The 24,867-nt window shown below is 45.4% G+C and overlaps 1 protein-coding gene across 1 annotated transcript in view; it reads left to right on the top strand.

The window, feature by feature from the left end:
• Nucleotides 1-24,867, top strand: part of INPP5A (inositol polyphosphate-5-phosphatase A) — a 200,911-nt gene that overhangs the window by 83,326 nt on the left and 92,718 nt on the right. The window contains exons 5-6 of the mRNA XM_034062409.1: nucleotides 16,070-16,133; nucleotides 22,883-22,986. Coding sequence (XP_033918300.1) covers nucleotides 16,070-16,133; nucleotides 22,883-22,986 — 168 coding nt within the window. The remainder of the gene's footprint in view (nucleotides 1-16,069; nucleotides 16,134-22,882; nucleotides 22,987-24,867) is intronic.

The raw sequence follows: 24,867 nt of genomic DNA on the forward strand, positions 1-24,867 counted from the left end.
ACACATGTTAGTGTCTGCAGGACACTGTCCTGTGCTCATCATCTCCTCAGTGAAGCTCCCACTGTCACGTCCCTGCACCAACCACCCCCGGCTGTGCTGACCCCCTGCACTTCCAGGGCTGGGGAATTCCATCCCTCTCCTCATGCACCTTCACAAGGAGCCTGCTGGGAGCATGGCATATCCCTGGGGCTGCCTTCATGTCCTTCACATTGGCTCTACCTCTCTATAGGTTGGCTTTGTCTCTCTGTAGGTTGGCTCCACCTCTCTCACGTTGGCTCTGTGTCTGTATAGGTTGGCTCTGCATCTCTGGGGCTGGCGCCATGTCTCTGGAGTTGGCTCCACTTCTCTATAGGTTGGCTGTATGTGTCTGTAGGTTGGCTCCGTGTCTCTTGGCTGGCTTTGTGTTCACTGCTCCACCAGCTGTGCACGTTGTTCAGCCCTGGTTGTGCTGTAGGTAGGTTGTGTGCTTTGGTTATGAGAAGGTAACAGTCTATCTCCAGTTCTTCAGTAGGCTAATGGATCATTGCAGACACTGATATAGACATCTGAAATATAATTAAATGGCCAGAATGCTCTATTTGTCTAAGCAAGACAAAGCATGGAAGGGGTTCATTTGACTTGAAACACGTAATTAGCATAACCCTTCTGGATGCTTGTTTTATCATTTGCAATATAGTAAAAGATTGATTATCGTACTGTACCTTCTGAATTTCATTAATAGAATTGTTTTGTCTGCTTGATTAATATGTTGCCTCAACCTCAGAATAATCAGATTAAACTGGGTTGCCTTGTTCCTTTTGCCTTGGAACATTCTTATTTCCATACACTAACTTTTCACTAGGCCCCATGTAAATTGGCCTCCAGTGCATTTTGTCACCTCCGCTGCGTTTCGGCACATGTCCGCTCTTGAACCTCTGCTGGAGGTGTGGAGGTGTTGCTGTTGGTGTGTATTTTCTGAGGTAATTAACTGCTGTCTTCTAAGTTTAAGCAGTGGGGGATGAAGTAGGGTGTTTGCACTACAGGTCCAGTGACAGCTCCAGTGTCTGGTGTCCATCTATGTCAAAGCCTTCCAGATATTTTGGGTATTACTTCACATTAAGGATCCCCAGTTTTGCACATGTGAACCATAAGTCATTACAGGTTTGGTTTAATTGCTGTCTTATCTTTGAAAAAAACCTCAAATTACATAAAAAGATGAAGCCTTGCTCTTGTAGGAGTTAGTGTTAAAGGTTTTCAGTTGGGCAGTAATGTTTAATATTCACATGTTTGTGGTCCATCAGTTGTCAGCTGCACTCATCACTGACATCCCAACTGCTAAAGAGGTTTTGTTGCGCTGACACCAAGGGAGCCTGTTTAAGGAATGCCTCTTTTCATTGAACACATGTAGCAGTAAAAGCCATTCAGCAAATCATCAAGTCCATCAGAACTGAACTAGGACTGGGACAGTCCCCATGCAGAGCAAAGGCTGGGTCCTGGATAAGCAGCGTGCCTGGCCCACTGCTGTGCATGGGAGCTGTGTTTCCTGAGCTGGCCAGGAGGACACAGGCTGTTCCTTTGGGGAAAGGCTTGCAAGAGTCCATTTGTGAAAACTGGTTTTAGTTCTGAAGCTCATAGGTGCAGATTTCACTTGAAGCTGTCATCACCTGTGTAACGTGGTAAAAGCTCTCAGGTGTGAGGGCAAGTTGTGTTTTGTTGCCTTACCTTCTGTTTTCTCAAGGAAGGAGCATTTGCTGCTTGATTGGGCAAATTTAGACTTAAAAAATAACTGAGGCCGTAGAAACCAGTAAGAGTGTCACATGTGGCCTGTTCCCATGGCTGAGGAGCCAGCAGTAAATGGTGGGGGGAACAGTCACCTGCAGGGTCCTGCCTTCCTGAAGTCCCTGAAGATGTGAGAGGCTGAGCTGCAGAGCCTGGACACACTGCAGGGTCTGAAGGCTGGAAATCCATAGATGTACAAGCTCTGGAACCTTCTGGTAATCCTGCCCATGGATGTGACAAAGAAAGGTTTGAGAATTATGACAGAATCCAGCCTGGTTTGTGTTGAAGGGACCTCAAAGCTCCTCCAGCTCCAACCCCTGCCATGGGCAGGGACCCCTTCCACTGGAGCAGCTGCTCCAAGCCCCTGTGTCCAACCTGGCCTTGAGCACTGCCAGGGATGGAGCAGCCACAGCTCCTCTGGGCACCCTGTGCCAGCGCCTCAGCACCCTCCCAGGGAACAGCTTCTGCCTCAGAGCTCAGCTCAGTCTCCCCTGTTCTGGCAGGTTCAAGCCATTCCCCTTGGCCTGTCCCTACAGGCCCTTGTAAAATGCCTGATATACTATGTATACAGTTAATTGTCTACACACAGGTATACATGAGCAGATGTAGAAAACACATGAGCATTCAAAATTTCTTAACTACAAAGCATGAATGAAGCATAATCTTATGTTCCAAGATGAAGATTTAAGTTTCTGTCTACCTGGGTCAGTGTTGGAGGTTACTTAGTGTCTGAGTCATTGAACTTCAAGACTGCATTCATCACAGCTTCCTAGGCTAATAGAAATTCCTTCATTAAGTCAATAAGCATGGTTACATCAGATAGCAGTTCTGTCTAGAAACGAAGATTAATCTCCATCATAAAAGTGGCATGAAGAGACAACTTGTTTGATTTATACAGACTATTTTTGTCTTCTCAGTTTTAAAATACAATTCAGGTTATTACTTCTGTCAATAGAGAGCTTTTCTTTCTCACTTCCACTGTTACTAAAAGATTCCACTTAATGGCAGGTTCTTTTTGATTCATTATGAGCGTGGAGGATGGCAGTCCCCATGTGCCAGGGACTGACACTACAGTTGATGGTGTCTTTCACTTCTTTGAAGGAGCTTTGGTCGGTTGGTCTATTTTTCGGTTGTTGGTTGGGTTTTGGGGTATCTGATTCATCTGTCGCTGTTTGGACGTTGGTGTCTGATTTGTTGTCGAATTCAGATGTAAACCAGCAGCTCAGTGCAGCTCCTGAGCCTGGCTGACCCCGGCTCAGCCCAGTGGATGCCTCCATTGTCTGAGCTGCTGGCAAAGCCACCTCCTGGTGCCAGTGCAGAGCAGCTCTGGCTGCCACGTCCTGTAGAAGCATTGGTGGCACTGAGCAGGACTGTGTCTCCAATGAATCCTGCTGGAAGCTGTGGTGAAGTTAGGCCTCAGCTGCAGGCTTGTAGGCTTCTGGTTCTCATCTGCCATGCTATGTTCTACCAGATTTCATGTGATTGACAGTGCGTCAGAGCCAAAGCTTTGTTTCTACCTTGGTTTTTTGTTATTAATGGATCACCTTCACAAAGGGTCTTACCACGTTATGCTGTTCTTGAAATGCCTAAATGTGTTCTATTTACCATTTACTAACTCAAAGCTAGAAAATAATGGCCATATGATTATGATAACATGGCCAAAAATAGGTTTTGAGCAAGGCAGTGGTGATGAGTAGTAAAGGAACTGATCTTAAACTCGCTTGCCATGTTCTCTCTGGGGACATTTGGGTTTGGTTTTCCTTTTTAGTTCCTGGGATTTTTTTAAGTCAGGCATGGGTATTGAACTGCTGCCTTTGTGGGGGAAAATCCCAGCAGGAATTAGGATGGGAAGCCTTTGAGCACAATTGTGTTGTTTGTAGCACAGCACAAATCCCTTTGGGGCAGTTCAGTAGCTGAAGGTTCATCTGAGACTTTGAAAGGTAAAGCATTAACAGAAGTGATGAATTACACTTCTAGGCAAGATCTGGCAAACATCTTTGTAACATTTTCTTCCTAAGCTGTTTGTGGTGTTTTCTTTGTGAAAGGAGCTTTTGCAGCAGGGCAGTGGCGTCCTTCCAAGGGCTTCCTACCTTGAAGCTGGATCCTTGGCATGCCCAGGGAGCTGGCAGGTTGAGGGACATTCATCCTGCTGCCTTGTTTGTCTTGGTGCTCTCTCCAGTGTAAGTAAATCAGAAGGTGTGAGCCAGCATTTATTTATCTGATGTCTGCCTGGTGCAGGGGGAGCCTCACAGAATGAGTTACCTGCTTAGGGGCAGAACAACAGCGAGGGTCTTCCCTACACCAGTAGAATTGCGAGAATCTCTTTTATTAGCATGAAGGAACGTCTTTGGGATTCCCATGTTGAGAAGGTACATTGCTGGAGACCAGGCCTTTGCTTGGTCTTTGATTGTCATCATTGGGTCTCTGAGGCCAGTCGTGTCTCCCATTTTTAAAGCAAGGTGGAAGAGTAGAAACAGGCCACAGTGAACTTCTTTTTAGTCAGACTTCTTAGGACATTGAGACAAAAGAGCTTTAAGGAGTTCTGCTCTTTGCTGCCTGCGTGACCACTGGATCAGAGGGAGACAGTTTCTGGGTTGTTTGGGGAATTGAGTTTGCTCCATGGCTTGCCTGAATGGAGAGAGAGAATGGTTCTTGTCAGTCACTGCAGCAGTGGAACCTGCAGGCCTGGTGCAAACTGCATGCAAGTGTGTGAAATACTTGTTAATTGTAGTTAGGCACAAACATGTTTCTTGAAAAATATGATTTAATTGCCTTAAAGCATTGCACCAGGTAGAACAGGCACTTGTGTGGCTGAGACGTGGATGTGGCTATTTAGGGGTGTGTGAGCGCTTGGTTGAGCTTCAAACCTGGGCTCTGCGCTGTGCCAGGAGTTTGCATCAGTGGCCCCAACAGAGACTTGAGTTCTGCAGATCGGGTACAAGAGAGCGAGCTCAATACTGACATTGGAAAGATCAATCAAAGCCTTTCTCTGATTGTCCCCAGACATGGCAAGCTCCAGTTGAGTGGCAGTAGGTAATTTGTAAACTGGTTAGGTTCATTGTTGGCCATCTCTTAGAATTGATTGTGCTTTAATTCACTTATATCTATCATGAGTGTAATGTGATTCCCAATAAAAATTACAGAATTTTAATTGAAATTGAAAAGTTCTGAAAGGTAGAAATATAAATAAATATCTATTGTGTATGTGCATGCTCCCACTTGCATGGACATTCTGAAGAGATTTTAATAGCAAGGCAGGTTTTCCACATGATTGAATTATCAAGTGACTTGACTGAGTATTTAGATTAGGAGAGTATAATTTGGTTTATTTCATAAAGAAAAGCTTTACATCTTTATGTCCTTATTGATTTGCCAATACTATTTAATGAGTTTCGTTTCACAAAAGTTAGATTACATCTTTTAGATTGGTAAATGCAGCCTTGTCTTGGAAATTAGACCACTTGAGGAAAAAGCTGAGCATAGTTTGAAATGAATTATCACAAAGTGATGCTCCTAAATGCACTTGAAGAAATGCAACATGGCAGCAGGCATTCTGTTATTTTATATCTAATTACTGGATATAATTCCAGGAAAATTATTTTCTTTTTAGTATTCCTGATGGTTTCTTGTGTTCGCTGAACCAAAGCTGCTGGACGTGTGTTCAGTTATGCTCTTACTGTAGGTTATATACACTGAAACACTGAACTTTTTTTTAGGATTCTTCCTACTTTGATTTTCAATATTTTAAATTAACTTTATTACTTAAGAGTAAGCTTAAATCATGATATTATTACTGCTTTGGTTTAGGTCATTATAGGGTTGAACTGGGTCATCTTTAAGGTCCCTTCTAACCCAAACCATTCTGTGTTTCTGTGATTATACCTTTATGGAATCAGTGCGGGAACTGGTGCAAAGGATGCAAGGGCTTATAATATCATATAAATCATCTTGCCCTTCAGTGAGGTGAACCTGTTGGGAAATACAGAGTTAGGGCCCTTGTAACCAATAACAATTAAAAACCTTATAATACGCATCTTTGTCTCTTGCTGAAATGGCAGCGTACGGAGTAAAGACAGTGAAGGTTCATTGCCCTGAATCTGTTTTAGCTGCTCAGTGCTGGTGAAGTAACACTTCTGATACTTAACCAGAACTCTGCGGAACGAGGATCCGATGATTTCAGTGTCCTCGAGGTGGATGCCCTTGCAAGAAGCTGTTCTGTCCCTCAAACCGTGCCCCTGTTTTGAGGCTGTCTTGTTACACTGCAGTTCATCTTTGTTATGGTAATTTAAAAATTTAACAGGTTTATTAATCCTGCAGGATTTATTATAGTCAAACATGAGATATTATTAAGTTGCTATTGTACAAAGCATTTACCCTCGCTGTTGGAATGACTTGTCCTCTGCATTGGCAGACACAGAAACATTCATTTTGTTTCCTAATTAGGAGGGCTGCAATCAGGAACCATGACAGGGTTCAGCTCCTCGGTGTACAGCATGCCAGGTTCCATAGTGCAGGCTTTATAAAATTCTCTTTAATTCAGGAACAGAATATCATTAACTTTGTAAGTGGATGAATACAATGGACAAGCAATTTAATTAACTTCTAACATTGGATGTTGGACAGGAGACAAAATGAAATTATGCACATATTTCTTATGCAGGCAGTCAACCTTGAAAGGGGCTTGATTGTGATGGGTCAGACAGGGGGACAGCTTTGTCCAATTATTTGATGTTTAGTCCTAGAATATGAAATTTGAAATTTGGTACTTTGTAAATCAATCATCTCTTATTTTGAGGCAGCTACAAAGGTTCTCTGAGATACAAAACAACTGCCACTGACATGCTAAATACAACCTTTTACCACATGGCACTTTCCTATTTGGAGATGACCTGTGTAATACTAAATGAAATGGGCATTAATGCCTCCTCATCAAATTGAATTTGCCAGCTTGAGTGCCTTATGTAAGAATGTATCAATGAAATCCTAAATTGATCCAAAGGTTTTAAAATTAAAATTATTTAGAGCAAGTGACCATGGCCAAGCTCTCAGCCTTCCGGTCTCCGCACCACCGAGCACTTCTACCTGTTGGTTTATAATGGAAGAAAATAGGGTAAAACACTAACCCGCAGCAGTCTCTCCCATCTCATCAGGAGCCATCCAAGTTGCATCCCAGTTGGAGTAGCACTGCCAGAGGCAGATCCTACCTCATCTAACAAGTCACAGAATCCCAGTCTGGTTTGTGCTGGAAGGGACCTCAAAGCTCCTCCAGCTCCAACCCCTGCCACGGGCAGGGACCCCTTCCACTGGAGCAGCTGCTCCAAGCCCCTGTGTCCAACCTGGCCTTGAGCACTGCCAGGGATGGGGCAGCCACAGCTTCTCTGGGCACCCTGTGCCAGCGCCTCAGCACCCTCCCAGGGAACAGCTTCTGCCTCAGAGCTCAGCTCAGTCTCCCCTGTTCTGGCAGGTTCAAGCCATTCCCCTTGGCCTGTCCCTACAGGCCCTTGTCCCAAGCCCCTCTCCAGGTTCCCTGCAGCCCCTTTAGGCACTGGAGCTGCTCTCAGGTCTCCCCTTCAGGAGCCTTCTCTTGTCCAGGCTGCCCCAGCCCAGCTCTCTCAGCCTGGCTCCAGAGCAGAGCTGCTCCAGCCCTTGCAGCAGCTCCGTGGCCTCCTCTGGAGGGCCATCACCTACTGACCAGAGCAGTGTGCCAGGGTTTGGCTGGTGGTGAAGGAGCTGCTGATCCATAGGAGCAAAAAGACTGAAAGAAATTGCCCCAGGTTACTTGCTGGACTCATGGATGTTGAATCTTTACCCCTCCCCTCTGCCCTTGCAGATTGGAGGAATGTTCCCAGAAGGATATTCCATGTATCTTGTCTCTTCATGGTTATCAGATACCTGTAAATAGATTGAATTCTCTTCAGGTTGGATCTACTTTGTCCTGTGTCAGTGCTGCTCCTCAGCTTAAATAATTCTTTTCACTCCCCAGTGCTACTCCTCATCTCTGGTTTATTTGGACCTCTCCTTTGTTTTGCTGGGATAGAATCGGCCTCCGTTAGTCACTCCTTGTGTGACAGGATCTTATTCTCTAATCCTGGTGGCCTTTCTTCAGTGTGGCCCAACCTCCCATGTGGGTGATGGATGTGGTTCCAGATGATGCACCACCATTGTGCCCTGCCGCTGAGTTAGCGCTGTCCTGTCTGTGGCTGGATCTGGTGCCATGAGATCACTTCTGCCTTTTCCACAGCTGCCTCCCTTTGGTGGTGTGTGTGGTGCTCTCACTCCCGCAGTTCTGGGGGGATAGAAGTATATGGGAACAGAGAATACATTTCTGGAAGAGGTGAGGTGCTGATGTGCTCTCTGTTGCTATGGGCTACACTCCTAAAATGATTACAGAAATAAATGTGAAATAGAATGTAGAATATCTCTTGCTTCCTGAAAAATAGCATCCTCCACTTTGGTATTATCTTCTGCGGTCTAGGACTGCAGCACAGCTTCTCAGTCTGTGAGCTGTTACCAGTATCCCCTGGATAAATCTCGATCTTTGTACAATATCTTGAGCTGTGTTTATCAAGGACTTGAAGCTTCCAGGGGAATATTTTTTGCTTTCCATGAGGTTTAACACTGAAATAACTGTCGAGTATTTGAGCATTTAACTGCGTATCTCTTCCTAGGTACATTTGCACTTACTCTTGTCTGCTGTGCTTACAGAAAGAACTCAGATTTTCTTTGTCTCTCTCCCCATAGGAAGAGCAGTGACTGTAGAGGGCAGGGTCGTGTACTTGTTGAAGCTGTTGGTGGAGTCAGCAGCCAGGTTTTGGCTGTTTGATCGCACTCACTTCTTGCAGTCAGGCCCATTAGGAAGTTGCTGGGGCAGAATTCCGAGCGTGGCCCTGAATTCCAGTTCTGAATCCTGTATTCAGGCAGTCTCGCTCTGTACTGGTGTGGAGCCAAGCTGTGTGCCTCTTATCCTGATTGGGGCCTCTGGAGTGCTTGTGTAATAGAAATATTAAATAACAGCGTGATTAATGACTTTGTGAAGGTTCTACTTGGAGTCCGGGAATATTGATAAGTGGCCTTTTTCTAACTGTTCAGCATACATACACTTAACTCCTGCTGGCTCCTTGGTGTGTCAGTAATCTTGGGTTTGAGAAAAAGAACCTCCGTATGATATTTTTATTAATTGAATTGATTTGCAATTAAAGTGTTAAATCTCTCTGTGAAACGTTTTGGCTTCAAAAGTGGCACTAAATATCCTGTGTCAGTGCAGTGGGTTACATTCCGATTTCTCATTTCCTCCCCAGACAGGTTTATCCACAGCTTGGGTTTTCTATTTGTTATTTTCTTCTTTTTTAATTCAATGAACCATTGCCAAAGAACCCTTTAAAACGGCACAGGACTTTTCGTTGCCGTGCTGCAGTACAGGAATGATAACTGGAGGGTGGAGCGTGTCAGCTGTGCACGCAGTTTGCTGCCCTTCACAGCTGCAAAATGAAAGCTCCTGGGATTTTGGGGTTTTCCTGAGGCTGCTCAAGGTGATGGCTGTTGCAACAGAGACCTCTCTGAGGCATCCTTAAAGAGCCGGCCTGCAAACGGGTTATTTGTGGTGATGGTCTCTTGATGAAGCCTCTAAATGACCTGGGATTTAGATACCTTGGAATTTTTGAGGCAGTTCCTCCAGTCTGTCATGTGGACAGGTCACAACCTTGTAGAAACCTAAACAGATAAGCCCATTTGAAAATGTATAAATCTTGGTATGAGTCTAGAAATGAATAGTACAAACTATAATACCATACATGGGTACTGGAGGGTCAGTTGACCTAGATTATGTTGAATTACATTGAATTCTGGTATTATAAAACAAAAGACCACCATTTACTTTAGAATTACTTGTATTTTTTAGTGGTAGGTTTGGTGGCTGTTCACCTTGCTAGGTCAGGTGTTGTTGGTCTCACACTTAAAAGAATTGTTCTGAAGAAATAAGAAGGAAAAGAGTGAGTGAGCAGTGCTGAACGTTAAAGGTGTGTGTGCTCAACATCGCTGCTCAGCTGCAACTGCACAGCAGAGATTGTGGCATTGAAATCAGTTGAGGATGGTTGGAGCGCACACAGTGTATTCTGACAGCTCCTTCCGGCTGGAAGCATAGAAGCGTGAGGTTATTAATGTGGCACAGGGTGGTCAGAAGTGTAGCTTCGCTGCCCAGCTGTAACAGCTCAGCTGGGAGCCAGGCTGAAGAATCCATAGAGCAAACAGGGTACAAGCAATTTAGAAACTTTCAAGTCAAAACCAGCCCGTGGAAATGAACCTAGAAATGCAGAAGCATCTTTGCAGGGATGGGTCTGATTGACTACAGTACAAAATGACCAGGGTTTAGGTAGATGCTAGGTGCCCTTTCTGTCCCCAGCAGCTGTACCCGCAGGCTTCTGCTCTCACCCATCTGCAGTGGTTCAGCAGCGCTGACTTGGCCACTGGAGACACTGCTCAGACAGTAGCATCTGTGCAAGGAGGTGCTGCAGCTGCCTCTACAACATGGGGCTGTTCGTATTGCTTCACTTAACTTTGGTGTAGGTTTTATGGAGTGAGAGTCTTCAGCACCAGTCCTGCTGGTGGTCTTGCTCCTTCTTCCCAAGTGAATAGTTCCATTTGCTTTTATGAGTCTTACGTGTAACCAAGCAGATACTTTTAATGCAGACAGAGTTACAGTGTGCCAAGTTTGTCCCTGTTTGCAGCCCATTCACTTTTACACTTTATTAACGGTGTAATTATTCAAATGCTGTTAAAATGAAGCTGATGGCTGTGTTTGAGGTACGAAGCTGCAGGAGCTGTGCGTGCTTGTTTGAACGGCTGGGCTCGGGCTCCGGCTGTCTGCACACCAGGTAGACAAGGCCTGTTTGGGGGAAGCTCAACAGCAGTTTAATCGTATGTACTTTAGCTGATAAGTCTAATTCAGGAAATGATAAATTGCTGGACACCTAATTTGTTTGCAGATAAAAAGTGAGTGACTATTTTATAATGAGTTGATCTGTGTACCCAGCCTGGTTTTTTAACCTTGGGTGAATAATAGACATTTAGCATTAATTTAGCTCTACTGGATCAAGTAGCCTGTGAGCATATACCTTAGCATGGCTCGTTATTTGTAGTTACGGTGTCGATTGCTATTTAGGTGTGTTAGAGCCAGTGTGCCCTCGGGTTTCAGAGAGTGATGGTTGTGCCGGAATTCATGTTTTCGAGGCAAACTGAGGGCAGGTGTTTCAGGGCGTGTTTCTGAAGGGCCACTGCTGTCCCAGGTAGCCTGTGGCTCGTGATGCTGTTCTGCCATTGCTGTGTGCTGGGGCAGGGAGTACCTGCACACAGCATGGCAGTGCCGAGGGGCAGCGGCACTCCCACTGCTTTGGCTGAGCTGTGGTCCCCAGGCAGGACCCCGCAGTCCCAGAGCCATCCCTTCGGTGGGCTGTGGCCGGGACACCCTCCTCTCTCGGCACAGCCGCTCTCCTGGCCTGGCTGGGGTGCGAGGTCCCCCGGGCCCCACTGTTTCCCATCTCAGCTTGTTTGGTTGGAGCCTGAAACTTCCCTGTGATGAAAACGGATCCACGCGAGGTATCCCCGCGCAGCACCAACAGCAGCGCTCATGGGGAACCCGCACCTTCCTGCCTGGAGCTGCTGCGCCGTTGCTGCTTTCCCCCCAGTGAAGCGTGGCAGCTGACAGAGTCCATTTTACTGATGGCAAACCAGTGCGTGCTCCTGATGGCCAGGTTTATAAATATGTGGAATATGTTTTAATTGTTGTTAGCAAAACAGGCAGGTAGTCAATAATCCTGGGCGTGACAAACCCGCTGTTGACACACGGCACAGCCAAAAAGCCTGGCAGGAGATAAGGGCTTCCTGTCAGCGGTGCCCCGCGCCAATTAATATTCAGACATTGTCATGTTCGATGATAAATGAATTCCTTGAACTATATTGATATAGTAGGTTAAACATTGAAAAAGTTGGGTTGAACTTTGACTTTAAATATTCATTAAAGCTAATTATGGATTTTATGACTACATGAATTACAGTTTCTGTGTCATCATTGGCAATTTATTTTAGATATATTTAAAGCAATCTTTATATATTAACTATCACATTTAGTGAGGTAATGCAATAAATGTTTACTCTGCACAGTAATTAAACTTCTATTCAGGTATTTCCTTTATGCATTAAATCTCCACAGTTGAAATGACGTACTTTAAAAAGAAATCATGTCAGCTAGCTCTTGAAAAACAATACAGCTGTTTAAATCCTGACACTTCTGTGGCAGGATCCCCGTATGATCAAAGGAACGGTGCTTTTGTCAGTGCCAGATGCACAATCCATCAGGACCACTTTGTCTATCTTACCATCGGTACCAGTTTTTCCAGATCAGTCTTTTGGCATGGAATAACAAAAGAAATTACCAGTATTGTACCAAGGATCATTCTGGAACCTAATTAAAGACAGTGAGCATTCAGCTTCAGTCTGCTGACAGGGAGAAGACACCTGGGTTTTGTCTCCATGGTATGTTTGGGGGAGATGCAAAGCTCTTCTCATGTGCGAGCTGTAGGTCAAGTGTTGCTCCCATTCTCTACAGGGTGTTTCTGTGTGCGGATGTGGGGAGAGCAGTTGGGTACTTCAGTCAGTCCTGGAAAAGGCATTCTGATGGCAGCAGCATTGCCATGAGACAATTCCCTGGCCTTTGCACGGGGCTCCCGAATGTTTCTCTCACTGAAGTTTTCACAAGCTGGGATGTGTTTGATATTGACAGTGACACTGACAGTGGCTGTGAAATGGAAAGAGTTTGTAGGAGTTCATAAAGGAAATATTCCCTGGTCAACCTGTAGGCTTTTGTGTGTAGGTCTGCATGTGTGAAGCTATTGGACTTTATGAGTCTTAAAGCAAAGCTGTTTAGTTACAATGTACAGTGAAGACAGAAGAATAATCTCAGTCAGTTTTGGCATTCTTGTCTATTTCTAAGGTATTTGGCCAAGCCAACAGTATCTGTTGTTCATGTCTGTCCTATCTGGCTTTTCACTGTGATGCTTTCTATTTTTGTTAGGTTGTACAGATACACATATAGATATATATTCATGCCTATTTACAATGCTTAAACTCCTCTCTGAAGCAAAATTTGGATACATTTAAATAGAAGCATCAGCAGTGACTGTGTGGTATTTCCTTATGGCCAGGGCTATGACTCTGAATCATGTATGTGCTTATGGGAGCAGCCCAGCAGCTCGAGCTCTAATGAAGCCCTTTCTGTTTGGTCAGCTCCCGGCTTTCCTAGGAGGGTTGAAAGCCACGTGGCTGGTCCATCCAGAGATATGCACATGTGGTCCCTGTGCAGGCTGTGCTGACCTCCCTTCACTTTTAGAAGCTCCTGGTAGAAGTCACAAAAGTAAAGTATGATGCATAATGTGACCTCTGAGGTTTCGTTTTAGTGAAAGTACATGCTTACAGATGGCATAGAATTGTGTGAACAGCAGAATTAACCAATCTCAGCAAACCTTAAAGTGGAACAAATAATACTTTTCTTTCTTTACATCTGAAATTTTTGAAAGTTGAACTGTTTGGGGTGGTTTCTAATTTGCAGAGGGTTTCTGTCTTGTGTTACTTGCACACTGCTCTATGTGCCGCTGTCTGTTTCCAAAGAATCTTAAAATAACATCTTGTAAATAAGAAAATAAAGCAAAGTTCTAGACTTTAAATCACTGTCATTTAACTTTATTGTTAAACTGCCATTTTATGAGAAATAAGTCAAATTAACATAGCTCTGCAACAAAAGGGTCAAAGCATTAGGCTCTGAAAGAAAGCTTCTTGTTTCTTACAGTTCTCTGTCATAGGCAGTGAGTTGTAACTGCACTCACCGCTGGTACAACTTAGCATTTATGTACATAGACCTGATTAAGTCTGTAACAATGCGGAAGATCGTGATAACCATAATTTCCGTTCCATTATAGTTCTGCTGCTTTTCAATGGGGTGTTTAGAAATACCCAGTCAAAGCCTATCTTAATGTTAGTATCAGTTCCTGAAACCCTGCAGTGTTATTTAACCGCTATCAGAGATTCTTTGTGCACAGTTAGTTGACAGTGCTACAAATGCAGCCTATCAACAGGCTTTTTGCTCCATAATTCTTCAAAATCAGTTCTTAAAAATAGCATTTAAAGTGTAAGAAGTCGAACAGTGAGCAAATCAGGATGCTCAGAAATAAACCTGTAGCTTGAGCACAAGTGGCAGTGCTGTTTTTAATGGAATCATGGCGTCCAAATGGAAGTTTTAGAGCATCTTGTTTCTTCTGGTTTTGAATCACAGAATCCCAGTGTAGTTTGTGCTGGAAGAGACCTTAAAGCTCCTCCAGCTCCACCCCCTGCCACGGGCAGGGACCCCTTCCACTGGAGCAGCTGCTCCAAGCCCCTGTGTCCAACCTGGCCTTGAGCACTGCCAGGGATGGGGCAGCCACAGCTTCTCTGGGCACCCTGTGCCAGCGCCTCAGCACCCTCACAGGGAACAGCTTCTGCCTCAGAGCTCAGCTCAGTCTCCCCTCTCTTGGGCAGGTTCAAGCCATTCCCCTTGGCCTGTCCCTGCAGGCCCTTGTCCAAAGCCTTTTTTCAGCTTTCTTGTTGGTTCCTTTAGGTACTGGGAGCTGTAATATTTGCTGAACTGGCCCCGTGTTGCTGACATAGCCCAGGATTTCCCATTCCACATCCCTTTTTCATTTGCTTTTACATTTCTCAAACTTGAGGCACTGGGGATGGTATTTTCCAGGTGCTTGCCAAGACTCATTTTTTCTTCTATTGAAGTTCATGGAAGGAGCTGAAATAAAGCTGTATTCTTATGCTGAGCTCTTAGAGTAATACATTATTGCTGTTGTTATTATTATTATTGTTATTATTATTATTGTTATTATTATTAGTGGTGGTGTTATTATCCTTGTCATTATTGTAATACTAAGCCAGGTTGGATGGGGCTTGGAGCTTTAAGGTCCCCTCCAACCCAGACCATTCTAGGATTCTATGAATACTGTATAACAGTGTTACCTTTATAGATGTCAGATTTGGCCCTGTACACTGAAGAAAGAGAGGGACTGACTTAGAAGAATTAAGAAAGCATAGGAGAGGGGAGAATGGTTCAGCTCTAGAGCACATAACTTTAATGCTCTCTTTTAAATTTTGTGAGACCTCACCTGAAGCACTGTGTGCAGTTCTGGTGTCCTCAACATAAAAAGGACATGGAACTGTTGGAACAAGTCCAGAGGAGGCCACGAGGATGATCAGGGGCTGGAGCACCTCCTGTATGGAGACAGGCTGAGAAAGTTGGGGCTGTTCAGCCTGGAGAAGAGAAGCTGCATGGAGACCTCATAGCAGCCTTCCAGTGTCTGAAGGGGCCTACAGGGATGCTGGGGAGGGACTGTTCATTAGGGACTGTAGTGATAGGAACGCACAGTAATTTGTTTTCAGTAGTAACTCAGATGTTTCATGTATTGTTGTGGGTGCTGAACTCTGCTCATGCTGATGCTTTAGAGACACACCAGTTCTGACAGTGTCAAGAAACTTACCATGTATTCAAACATCTCAGCCCCTCTGCTGCTTGTATACCAAACATACAAGGCACCTGTATATTCTTTCTCTTTGGGTCAGTGAACCCTGAGAAAACACCCACCTCTGTGGCTTCACACTGATACCGAGAGCAGATGCTGCTCTGTACTGTTCAGCATCGTCATTACATCCAACAGTTACCAGCACGGAAAGCTGTACAAGCGGCACAGATATTCCCGACACTCCTGTTAGGTTTGAAGTGTTCCTGCCCTGCAGCTGGCAAAGGCACTGGCACTGCACAGCGTGGTAGGATGGAACATCTGTGCCTGGCTCTCAAACGTTCTTAAATCTCTCACCCATCCCTTGTTTCTGTCCCGCAGTCTCCAAAACCATTTGTTTTGCGTGAAAGTGAACTGGGAATTGTCAGGCTTCTTTCATACAGGAATTGTGGGAATGCGTTGGCTGTTTGGGAGGGGATTGTCTGTATTATGGATTGCATCCACCCACTAGCACTTCTACCAGTCCACCTGGGAATCCTGCCTTTACTGTGTTCAGTCAGCTGCCAGGGATCCTCTGTACAGTGGCTTATGAAGCTTCAAAGAAGCAGCAAAGGAAATGAATATTTGTATAGATCTTACAAAATGTGGACTATTTATTAGTCTTTAATTTCTGTGTGGTTGGGTGGTTGGGTTTCAGTTGGAAAGCAAGGTTCTTTTGGGGTTTAGTTGGGCAAAGTCAATATTTTATGATTTCTGGTTGTTTTTTGCAGGCTCTAGGAAGTTTTTACTTTCTTCATGAATCTTTGAAAAACATCTACCAGTTTGATTTTAAAGGTAAGCAAAGGAACTGCATGTTGGTCATTGCTGTTTATACATCGAGGCAACCTTTCTGATGGTAGTTCCTAGCAGTGGTTTCCAGGACGTGCAGGCTCCTGTCTGATGCATGCGAGTCCCCTGACAACAGACAGGACTTTTCTTACCTTTTATAGCACTCACAAGAGAAGTCAATGAACCAGCCACAGGTTGACCACTGGTGCATTAATCATTCCCAGGCAGATGGACCTTTGGGTCCGGAGAGATCCCTGATGATTTCAGAAGAACTCTTAATGGCCACAAGGTGCTTCCCTGTAGATCAGATATAGGACCAAGACCTTAAATGTCCAGCTGCGATGGTCATTTTGCAAAGCAGCTGAGGTAGATTTATGGCTTAAATTACTTTGGAGCAGTGCAGGTCAGTAGGAGGGTGTCATTGTTTCTAACCCACATTGATCAGGCAGGTTGGAGGTCTTGCTAAATCTCCAAAGTTTAAAAGGAATGCTAGGCTATGGGCATTAAATATTGGAAATCTCATAGAAAATTATTGAATGCTTCCTGGGGTGTATGTAGAAAAGATTATATAAAATTTATGTTATTTCAGTGGAGAACAGTCTGTATATTAAATACAAAACCCCTCTGAGCTTCATTTAGCTTATTGAGCTGAATCACATTAATACTACATCCAGCATCCCATTAATTTGAGACACTGCTGAAAAAGTGGTAACTATGGAGTGAACTGATTGTCTTAATTACAGAGATTCATTAGTTTTGTTCTCAGTAGAGACAGAGTCTCTCTGCCCGTGTAATTGAGGGTACAGGGTCTTCCTTCCCCTCGATGTTTGAACAGTAGTTCTATGTATATAGCAATTCAGGATTCAGCCAGCGTAACTCCTCTTGTCACCACTGGTTTCAGTGCAGAAGGAAAATTCTGGCTGTATTTTAGACAGTTTGGAGTAGATTTTAGTTCTGAGAGATCATAATGGAAAATTCAGTGGTGATGCAGGGACTTCTAATATGAGGTGTGGGAGAAAGCCAGTCTTTTGGCTGTGCTTTCTCCCACACCAGTGCAGGTTTGCAGGCACTAAGGGATGACTGTTATCAGCTGAACTGGGTGCAGGGTAGAAATACTGGAAGCAACTGGCATTGCAGGTGAAGCTGTGGGTCCGAGGTGCTGTCTGTGGACTGACCAGCCTGCTGCTCCACTGTTAGTTTATTCATTGTGCCACACGAAGGCTTTGAGTATCAGTGACATGAGAACTGCATCTGCGCACCCAGTTCCTGAGCCCACAGCTGCATCCCACCTGTTCTGCTCAGAATTCCACCTAAAGTTCCCTCTGACCAGTCACAGGGGAGGGCTGCCCTACTGACATCTGACAGAGGGAAGTGACAAATCATTTAGGAAAAGAGGAGCTTTCTGGGTTTGTTAACTGTTGATGCACACCTTATTCACTGTGTTCGACACTGGCCCATACAACATCCTTGTCTCTAGATTGGAGAGACATCAAATTGGTAGATGGAGTACTCGGTGGATAAAGAACTGGCTGGATGGCCTAACGCAAAGAGTTGTGGTCAATGGTTCAATGTCCGGCTGGAGACCAGTAACGAGTGGTGTCCCTCAGGGATCAGTGTTGGGACCGATCGTGTTTAACATCCTTGTCAGTGACATGGACAATGGGATTGAGTGTGCTCTCAGCAAGTTTGCCGATGACACCAAGCTGTGTGGTTCTGTTGATCCGCTGGAGGGAAGGAATGCCATCCAGAGGGACCTTGACACACTTGTGAGGTGGGCTGATGCCAACCTCATGAAGTTTAACCATGACAAGTGCAAGGTCCTACACCTGGGTTGGAGCAATCCCAGGCACAGCTACAGGTTGGGCAAAAAGGAAATTCAGTGCAGCCATGTGGAGAAGGACTTGGGGGTGTTGGTCAATGAGAAAATGAACATGAGCCGGCTGCAGTGTGCACTCACAGCCCAGAAAGCAGCCGTATCCTGGGCTGCATCAAAAGGAGCGTGACCAGCAGGTCAAAGGAGGTGATCCTGCCCCTCTGCTCTGCTCTCGTCAGACCTCACTTGGAGCATTGTGTGCAGTTCTGGTGTCCTCAACATAAAAAGGACATGGAACTGTTGGAACAAGTCCAGAGGAGGCCACGAGGATGATCAGGGACTGGAGCACCTCCTGTATGAAGACAGGCTGAGAAAGTTGGGGCTGTTCAGCCTGGAGAAGAGAAGGCTGCGTGGAGACCTCATAGCAGCCTTCCAGTATCTGAAGGGGCCTACAGGGATGCTGGGGAGGGACTGTTCATTAGGGACTGTAGTGACAGGACAAGGGGTAATGGGTTGAAACTTAATCAGCAGAGGTTTAGATTGGATCTAAGGAAGAAATTCTTTACTGTGAGGGTGCTGAGGCACTGGAATGGGTTGCCCAGGGAGGCTGTGAATGCTCCATCCCTGGCAGTGTTCAAGGCCAGGTTGAACAGAGCCTTGGGTGCCATGGTTTAGTGTGAGGTGTCCCTGCCCATGGCAGGGGGGTTGGAACTGGATGATCTTAGGGTCCTTTCCAACCCTAACTATTCTGTGATTCTATGATTCTACTCTATAGCTTTTAAAAGAATACATAAGGGAAAAGTGCGAAAGTGAAAGGAAAAAGTGTAGGGGAAAATATTTGATATTATAATATTGTCAATATTGGAATCAGTATAAAGAAATTAGCAGATCCTTGCTCCAGAAAATAAATGCTTTAGATTTTCAGTGATTTGTTTTGCTTGGCAAGGCCAGACAGGGTGTGAGCTGCACATCAAGAGGTGTTTGGCCAAGTCATGGCTTGAAAAGAGCGAACTCTTGATAAAAACGCAAGGAAGCAGCGAATCGTGTTGTAAGTCACCCCTCTTAGCGCAGAGCAGAATCAGTCTCCCTGGGAAGTGTTTGTAAAATACGAGCTTGAGGGCTCCCATCGTTCAGGGGAAGTGTAAACCTTGCCTCTTCTCTCATGACTGTTGACATTTTCACAGTGTAGTAAGCTCTTAAATCAGAGGGAAAATCCACACAGTTACAAATGTTCTCTGCACAAAAACCATTATGAAATCCTGGTTCTACTTGGAAGCATGCAAAGAATGGATGTTTTTCCACAATTCGATATTCCCGGAACATCACTGTGTCTTTTCACTGTGGAGCTGGATGTGACTAATACATCCTTTGGGGGGAAAAAGGATTGTTTTTCAGTTCTCAGAAAAATTATTTGAGTTTTAAAATGAGAACAATTTTCTCCTACAGCCCCACATATTATTTGCTACAGTGAAGGTGGTATTGGACTCTTTTTACAGTGGTCAGAGGCCCAGATGTTTGCTTACAAGTTAATGTCTTGACAAGCCACATGTTCTAAAGGGCCATCATCCAGCAGCAGGGTTTGCTGACCTGGGTATTAGCCCAGGTTTCATCCACTGCTTTGATTGACAGAAAGAATCTCTTTTTCCCTGGTTTTGAATCAGAAATAGTGCACAGGTATGTTTGTTTGGTGTGTAAATGAATCGCTGGGTTGTAGTTAGCAGTGATGTTAACACAGGGTGATGGTGAAGGCCCTCCTCTGCCAAGTGCTGCCTTTTCCTTAGGTTCTCACAGCAGGCACGCTCGGTCCTTCCAGTTCTGCCAGGTGTGTTCTGTATCCTGCATGACATTAGGATTGTTTGGATGGCACTGTTAAACTTCCTGAAAGAGGCACATCCATCCGTGATCTACTGAGAAGGATGCCACATGAGTTTGTCAGGGTATTTGTTTAACCTTCCTATGGGAGCTAGACCTCAAAGTGATCACCACATAAAAAATGATCCTTTCCCTCCTCCCCCCAGAGATATCCAGCTGCATTACAGTAAACACTTCCTCAGGTTATATAAAATACTTCAGCTAGGTGACCCCAAGTGGCAAGGTTTTCTATTGCTTGCTTTCCACCAGATACCCAGTAGGACCGGACAGTTCAGGACGCTTGGTGATAATAGTTGTTCTGGAGTTTTTCTCTTACACATTCCTAGTCAAACTCAATCTGGTTGGATTGTTCCAGCTCAATGGTAGCTGTAAGATAGCTGCCAAATTCCTGTGTCAGAAGAGTTAGGTAAATGTAGTCAGGTTCTTGCCTGTAGACATGCCCATACATTGCCCTGAGCAGGAGAGACCGAATACGAAGTGGATTGAGAAGCAGAACCTCTTGTGCATGAGCCATATAGATCCATAGATCGATAGAGCTGTAGAGTCCATGCTCCTACTGTCTGTGATGTGCCCCTTAAGGCCTTTGGAAAGTGGTGGGCTTTACCACTAAGGCTCTTTGACAAACAGCGCCTGTTCCAGCTTTGATGCACACGTTGGCCTGTGCTGACAGCCAGGAATGGATAGTCTGGAGGAGGTGGGTGGCTACGGGGTCACCGAGCAGCCAGTATGGGATTTGGATCAACTTGAGTCCAGCTCATGTCCTCCATATCCCCAGAGCAAGATACTTTTACCTTCTTGGTTTGAAATAATCTGATCAGAACTGGTGCAGAGGCCTAGTATCAGTGAAGGCCATTTAAAAATAAGACCCAATTTACTGTAAGTGATTACAGAAATCATTGAGACTTGGCTGAGCTGCGTGTGTAAGCACAGAACGTTCCAGAAGGAAATCAGGAGAAGAAAGATGCCTCTTGTCTGATCTTTATGTTTATCTGATGTTGGTTTTTAATCACCCAGCTGAAACCTGGAGGTTTCTGGTGCTTGCCGTGCTTGACCAGGCTGGCGTGTCACAGGAGGGCTGTGCTGCATCCCACCATGCTCTGTCTGGTGCAGCGCTGCATCCCACCATGCTCTGTCTGGTGCAGTGCTGCATCACACCATGCTCTGTCTGGTGCAGTGCTGCATCACACCATGCTCTGCCTGGTGCAGTGCTGCATCCCACCATGCTCTGCCTGGTGCAGTGCTGCATCCCACCATGCTCTGTCTGGTGCAGTGCTGTATCACACCATGCTCTGTCTGGTGCAGTGCTGTATCACACCATGCTCTGTCAGGTGCAGTGCTGCATCCCACCATGCTCTGTCTGGTGCAGTGCCTGCTCCTGAACCAGCAGAGATGCAGGTGACATCCTCTGGTGGGAGCCAGCAGGCAGTGGCACTCAGGATTTTGGAGCTTACCAAACGTCTCCTCAGAGGCTCTGCTCATGTCTGAGTTTAGCTGCAGGTGTAGGTGTTTGCATCATTATGAATAGCCAGGCTTTTTCAGGATCTTGCTCTGGGAGAGGATCCTGGGCAGGAAGTTTCCAAGCCAAATAATGTGTTAAGTAGAAAATTAACATCCTCTTTAATCTGGTTTCCCCTGGCTGTCTCTGAATACTGTTGGTGTCTCCATTTCTGGTTTGGATGTAACGGTGAGAAATTTCTGGTTTTCCTGTTTTAGACCACTCAGTAAAGCACTTGGGTTTGCTCCAGCGTATTTTCTGCTACTCTTTTGTCCCTGAGGGAAAGCATTCAGTCTGTTCATATAACCACAGAATCCCAGACTGGTTTGGGCTGGAAGGGACCTCAAAGCTCCTCCAGCTCCAACCCCTGCCACGGGCAGGGACCCCTTCCACTGGAGCAGCTGCTCCAAGCCCCTGTGTCCAACCTGGCCTTGAGCACTGCCAGGGATGGGGCAGCCACAGCTTCTCTGGGCACCCTGTGCCAGCGCCTCAGCACCCTCACAGGGAACAGCTTCTGCCTCAGAGCTCAGCTCAGTCTCCCCTGTTCTGGCAGGTTCAAGCCATTCCCCTTGGCCTGTCCCTACAGGCCCTTGTCCCAAGCCCCTCTCCAGGTTTCCTGGATCCCCTTTAGGCACTGGAGCAGTTCTAAGCTTTCCCTGGAACTCTGTACAAGAACATTTTCATGTTTCTTGTTTTGTCTCAGGACACTGCAGTATTTAATGATTCAGTTGGTGACTGGAGGATGTCACCTCTCTTTTCAGAGACAATTGTTAATAAAAACCAGTCTACCTCAGATCAGTTCCACCAGAGGAATGGGCTGCTCAGCTTGTGGTCAACTCATCCTTCATTAGGAGCTTCACTAGCATTACAGAAGCCAGTTCTGGAGTGAGAACCACACTAGAGGCCACAACCTGCCCAGCTGACAACTCAAGTGTGGCCAAACACAAAGTGAACAATGGTTGTCAATATTGATGATTTAAAGGAAAAGGCAGAAAGTGAGATAAGCTAAATCAGTAAGTATGTGTTGGATGGGTAAAAGATGTGATTAATGATGTGTTACATATGTGCATCAGTTGATGTTCAGGCAGGTGGACTTAAAACCTGAAAACAGGAGTTGCTGGATGAAACACACAGATCATCACCTCTCAGAAGTAACATTCTGTGCCTGAATGTGTTTTGCATTAATTAATTTCCCCGTCAGTCACCCATCATGGATTGCTGGATGCTAGCTGAGGATGCAAACAGGCATCTCCTGGAAGAGCCATGACAAAAAGTTTGAGTGCAAGGGTGTGCAGAGACCCGGCTTGTAATCAGAGCTGCAGCACTGTACAGTGCTCTGGGAAGTAAAACATCAGTACCCATGATTGTCTCACCTGGAGAGGTCCGAAGCAGAGGCACCAGTTTGTATGTGCTTAGTGGGCTCTCTTTCTAACTCCACAACAGCTCGGTGCTCGTGTATTTTGGCAGAGGCCCTGCCACCTCTTTCGCAGATGCCACTGCTTTGACAAGGAGCGCTGTAAGTTGTGCATGATGCTAAAGATAAGTCTGTTAATTGTGGTTTTTGTCTCTTCCTAGCTAAGAAGTATAAAAAGGTTACTGGGAAAGAAATCTACTCTGACACGTTAGAAAGCACGCCCATGCTGGAGAAAGAGAAGTTTCCACAGGATTATTTCCCTGAGGTATGTGCAATCCACGGAGTGTGCCCGAATACTGGGTTTGTTCCTGCCTGGGTCTGGTGACTTGAGCAGCTACTCGCAGTACCGTAAATAAGGTCAGAATCTAGTCTTGGGGTTTTATTTGTTTGTCAGTTTCTTGTCACCTGTAATGTGTGTTTTAAGTCATTGCATGGGTTTACCCAAGTCAAATGGAGTTCTTTGTGTAGTAGGAAACCCTTGTGAGGGATGGAGACAGTAATGAAAAGGCTTGTTTGTGCGTTTAAAACCAAAGGAATGGCCCACAGTGCCAACTGCAAGTCCATTTCAGGGAGAATTACTCCTTGGCAGGGGGAGACATGACTCTGAATGGATTCCATTTGTATCCGGCTGCTCCGGGATCATGACTGGAGCAGTGCTGGTGCCTGTTTGGTACAGTGAGGAATCACTGCAGTCCTGCCAGCCTGCAGGAAAAGGAGCTCCTTACTGGTGCGAGAGTTCACCTGACTTAAAACATATTGGTGTGTTCCTCTGACACTGCCCTGGTACCCCCTTTTTTTGTTGTTCTCATAAGAACTGAGGAGTGCTGCAGGTGTGATGGTGAAGATGAAGGTCTTGTCAAACCCAGCAGCACTGAGGGCTTCCTTCCACTGCCTCTCTAAGTGCAGTTGCACATGCAAGCACAGTCTTTGCCAGAAGTTATCTTCTTTGATGCTTTCTTTTATTTGCTCATTTTTAATTTCTTAAGAACATCTAACAGTGGTTACAAGCCAAGTCAGTAGATCTGTGGGGTTTGCTTTATGTTTGTGCATCAAACAGGCATGTTACTGCTTTAATACAAGGGAGAGCTAAACAAGCTCTAAAAATAACTCTAGAGTTTGTAAGTATACACAGAGGCATTTACACAGTGCATGTCTACTTGGGAGAGTGTTGATGGGTAATTACGGGCACGTGGCATGTAGGTTATTCTTTTCTTTGATACTGAATTATTTCTGTATCTCTATGCAGAAAGGGAAGCTCCTTTGCCATAATTTTACTATCTTTTACCTCCTGTGAATAAACAGCTTTAATACTCCTATGAATTGGTCCATCATTTTGAAGGCCCTTCAGGCAGTTACTCAGCTATTTGTTTTTCTCCTCCATCAGCAGTAAGCTCTAAGCTGCAGCATTGTGGGTGATTGACAGCGGGGTAGGAAACAAACAGTGCCACTATATGATTTGATTGTAATACTGAGAGCATGAACAGCAATGGGCCAAATTATGGATTGCTCACTGGTACCAGGGAGAATGATTCCTGTTGTTATTTCCCTGCTGTTGGTTCATCATCAGACTGGCAAATGTGTAACTTGCTCGGCATAATTCGTTATGCCTCTTACATGAACAGCTCTTCACAGTTTCTTGGAGATGTGGCTGAGTCCAGGGGCTGTCTCACACTGCTGTGGAGCAGGGATCGTGTTCGCTTCCTGCTCAGGGATCAGGTGTTCCCACATTGGTGTCTGGAGCAGTAGCTCTTGTATTCAGCGCACTCTGCAGTGCTGCTGTAGGTACAGGGCTGTGAGGTTCAGAGCCCAAGAAACATCTAAAACAAGAACTTAGAGCACTGGCACAGGGTGCCCAGAGAAGCTGTGGCTGCCCCATCCCTGGCAGTGCTCAAGGCCAGGTTGGACACAGGGGCTTGGAGCAGCTGCTCCAGTGGAAGGGGTTGGAGCTGGAGGAGCTTTAAGGTCCCTTCCAACACAAACCAGTCTGGGATTCTATGATTCCATGATATACACATTTCTATTTTTAAAGCTAAAATTAATCAGGCTATTTTCTTCCTCAACAAGTGTTGGTAATAATGATGCTAATTCAAAGATTGCAAAACAGTGTCTAGGTTGAAAACTTGAGTTGTCACAGCAGAAAGCATGA

Source organism: Melopsittacus undulatus, chromosome 4 (assembly GCF_012275295.1).
Source record: "Melopsittacus undulatus isolate bMelUnd1 chromosome 4, bMelUnd1.mat.Z, whole genome shotgun sequence".
In the NCBI taxonomy this organism is placed as follows: domain Eukaryota; kingdom Metazoa; phylum Chordata; class Aves; order Psittaciformes; family Psittaculidae; genus Melopsittacus; species Melopsittacus undulatus.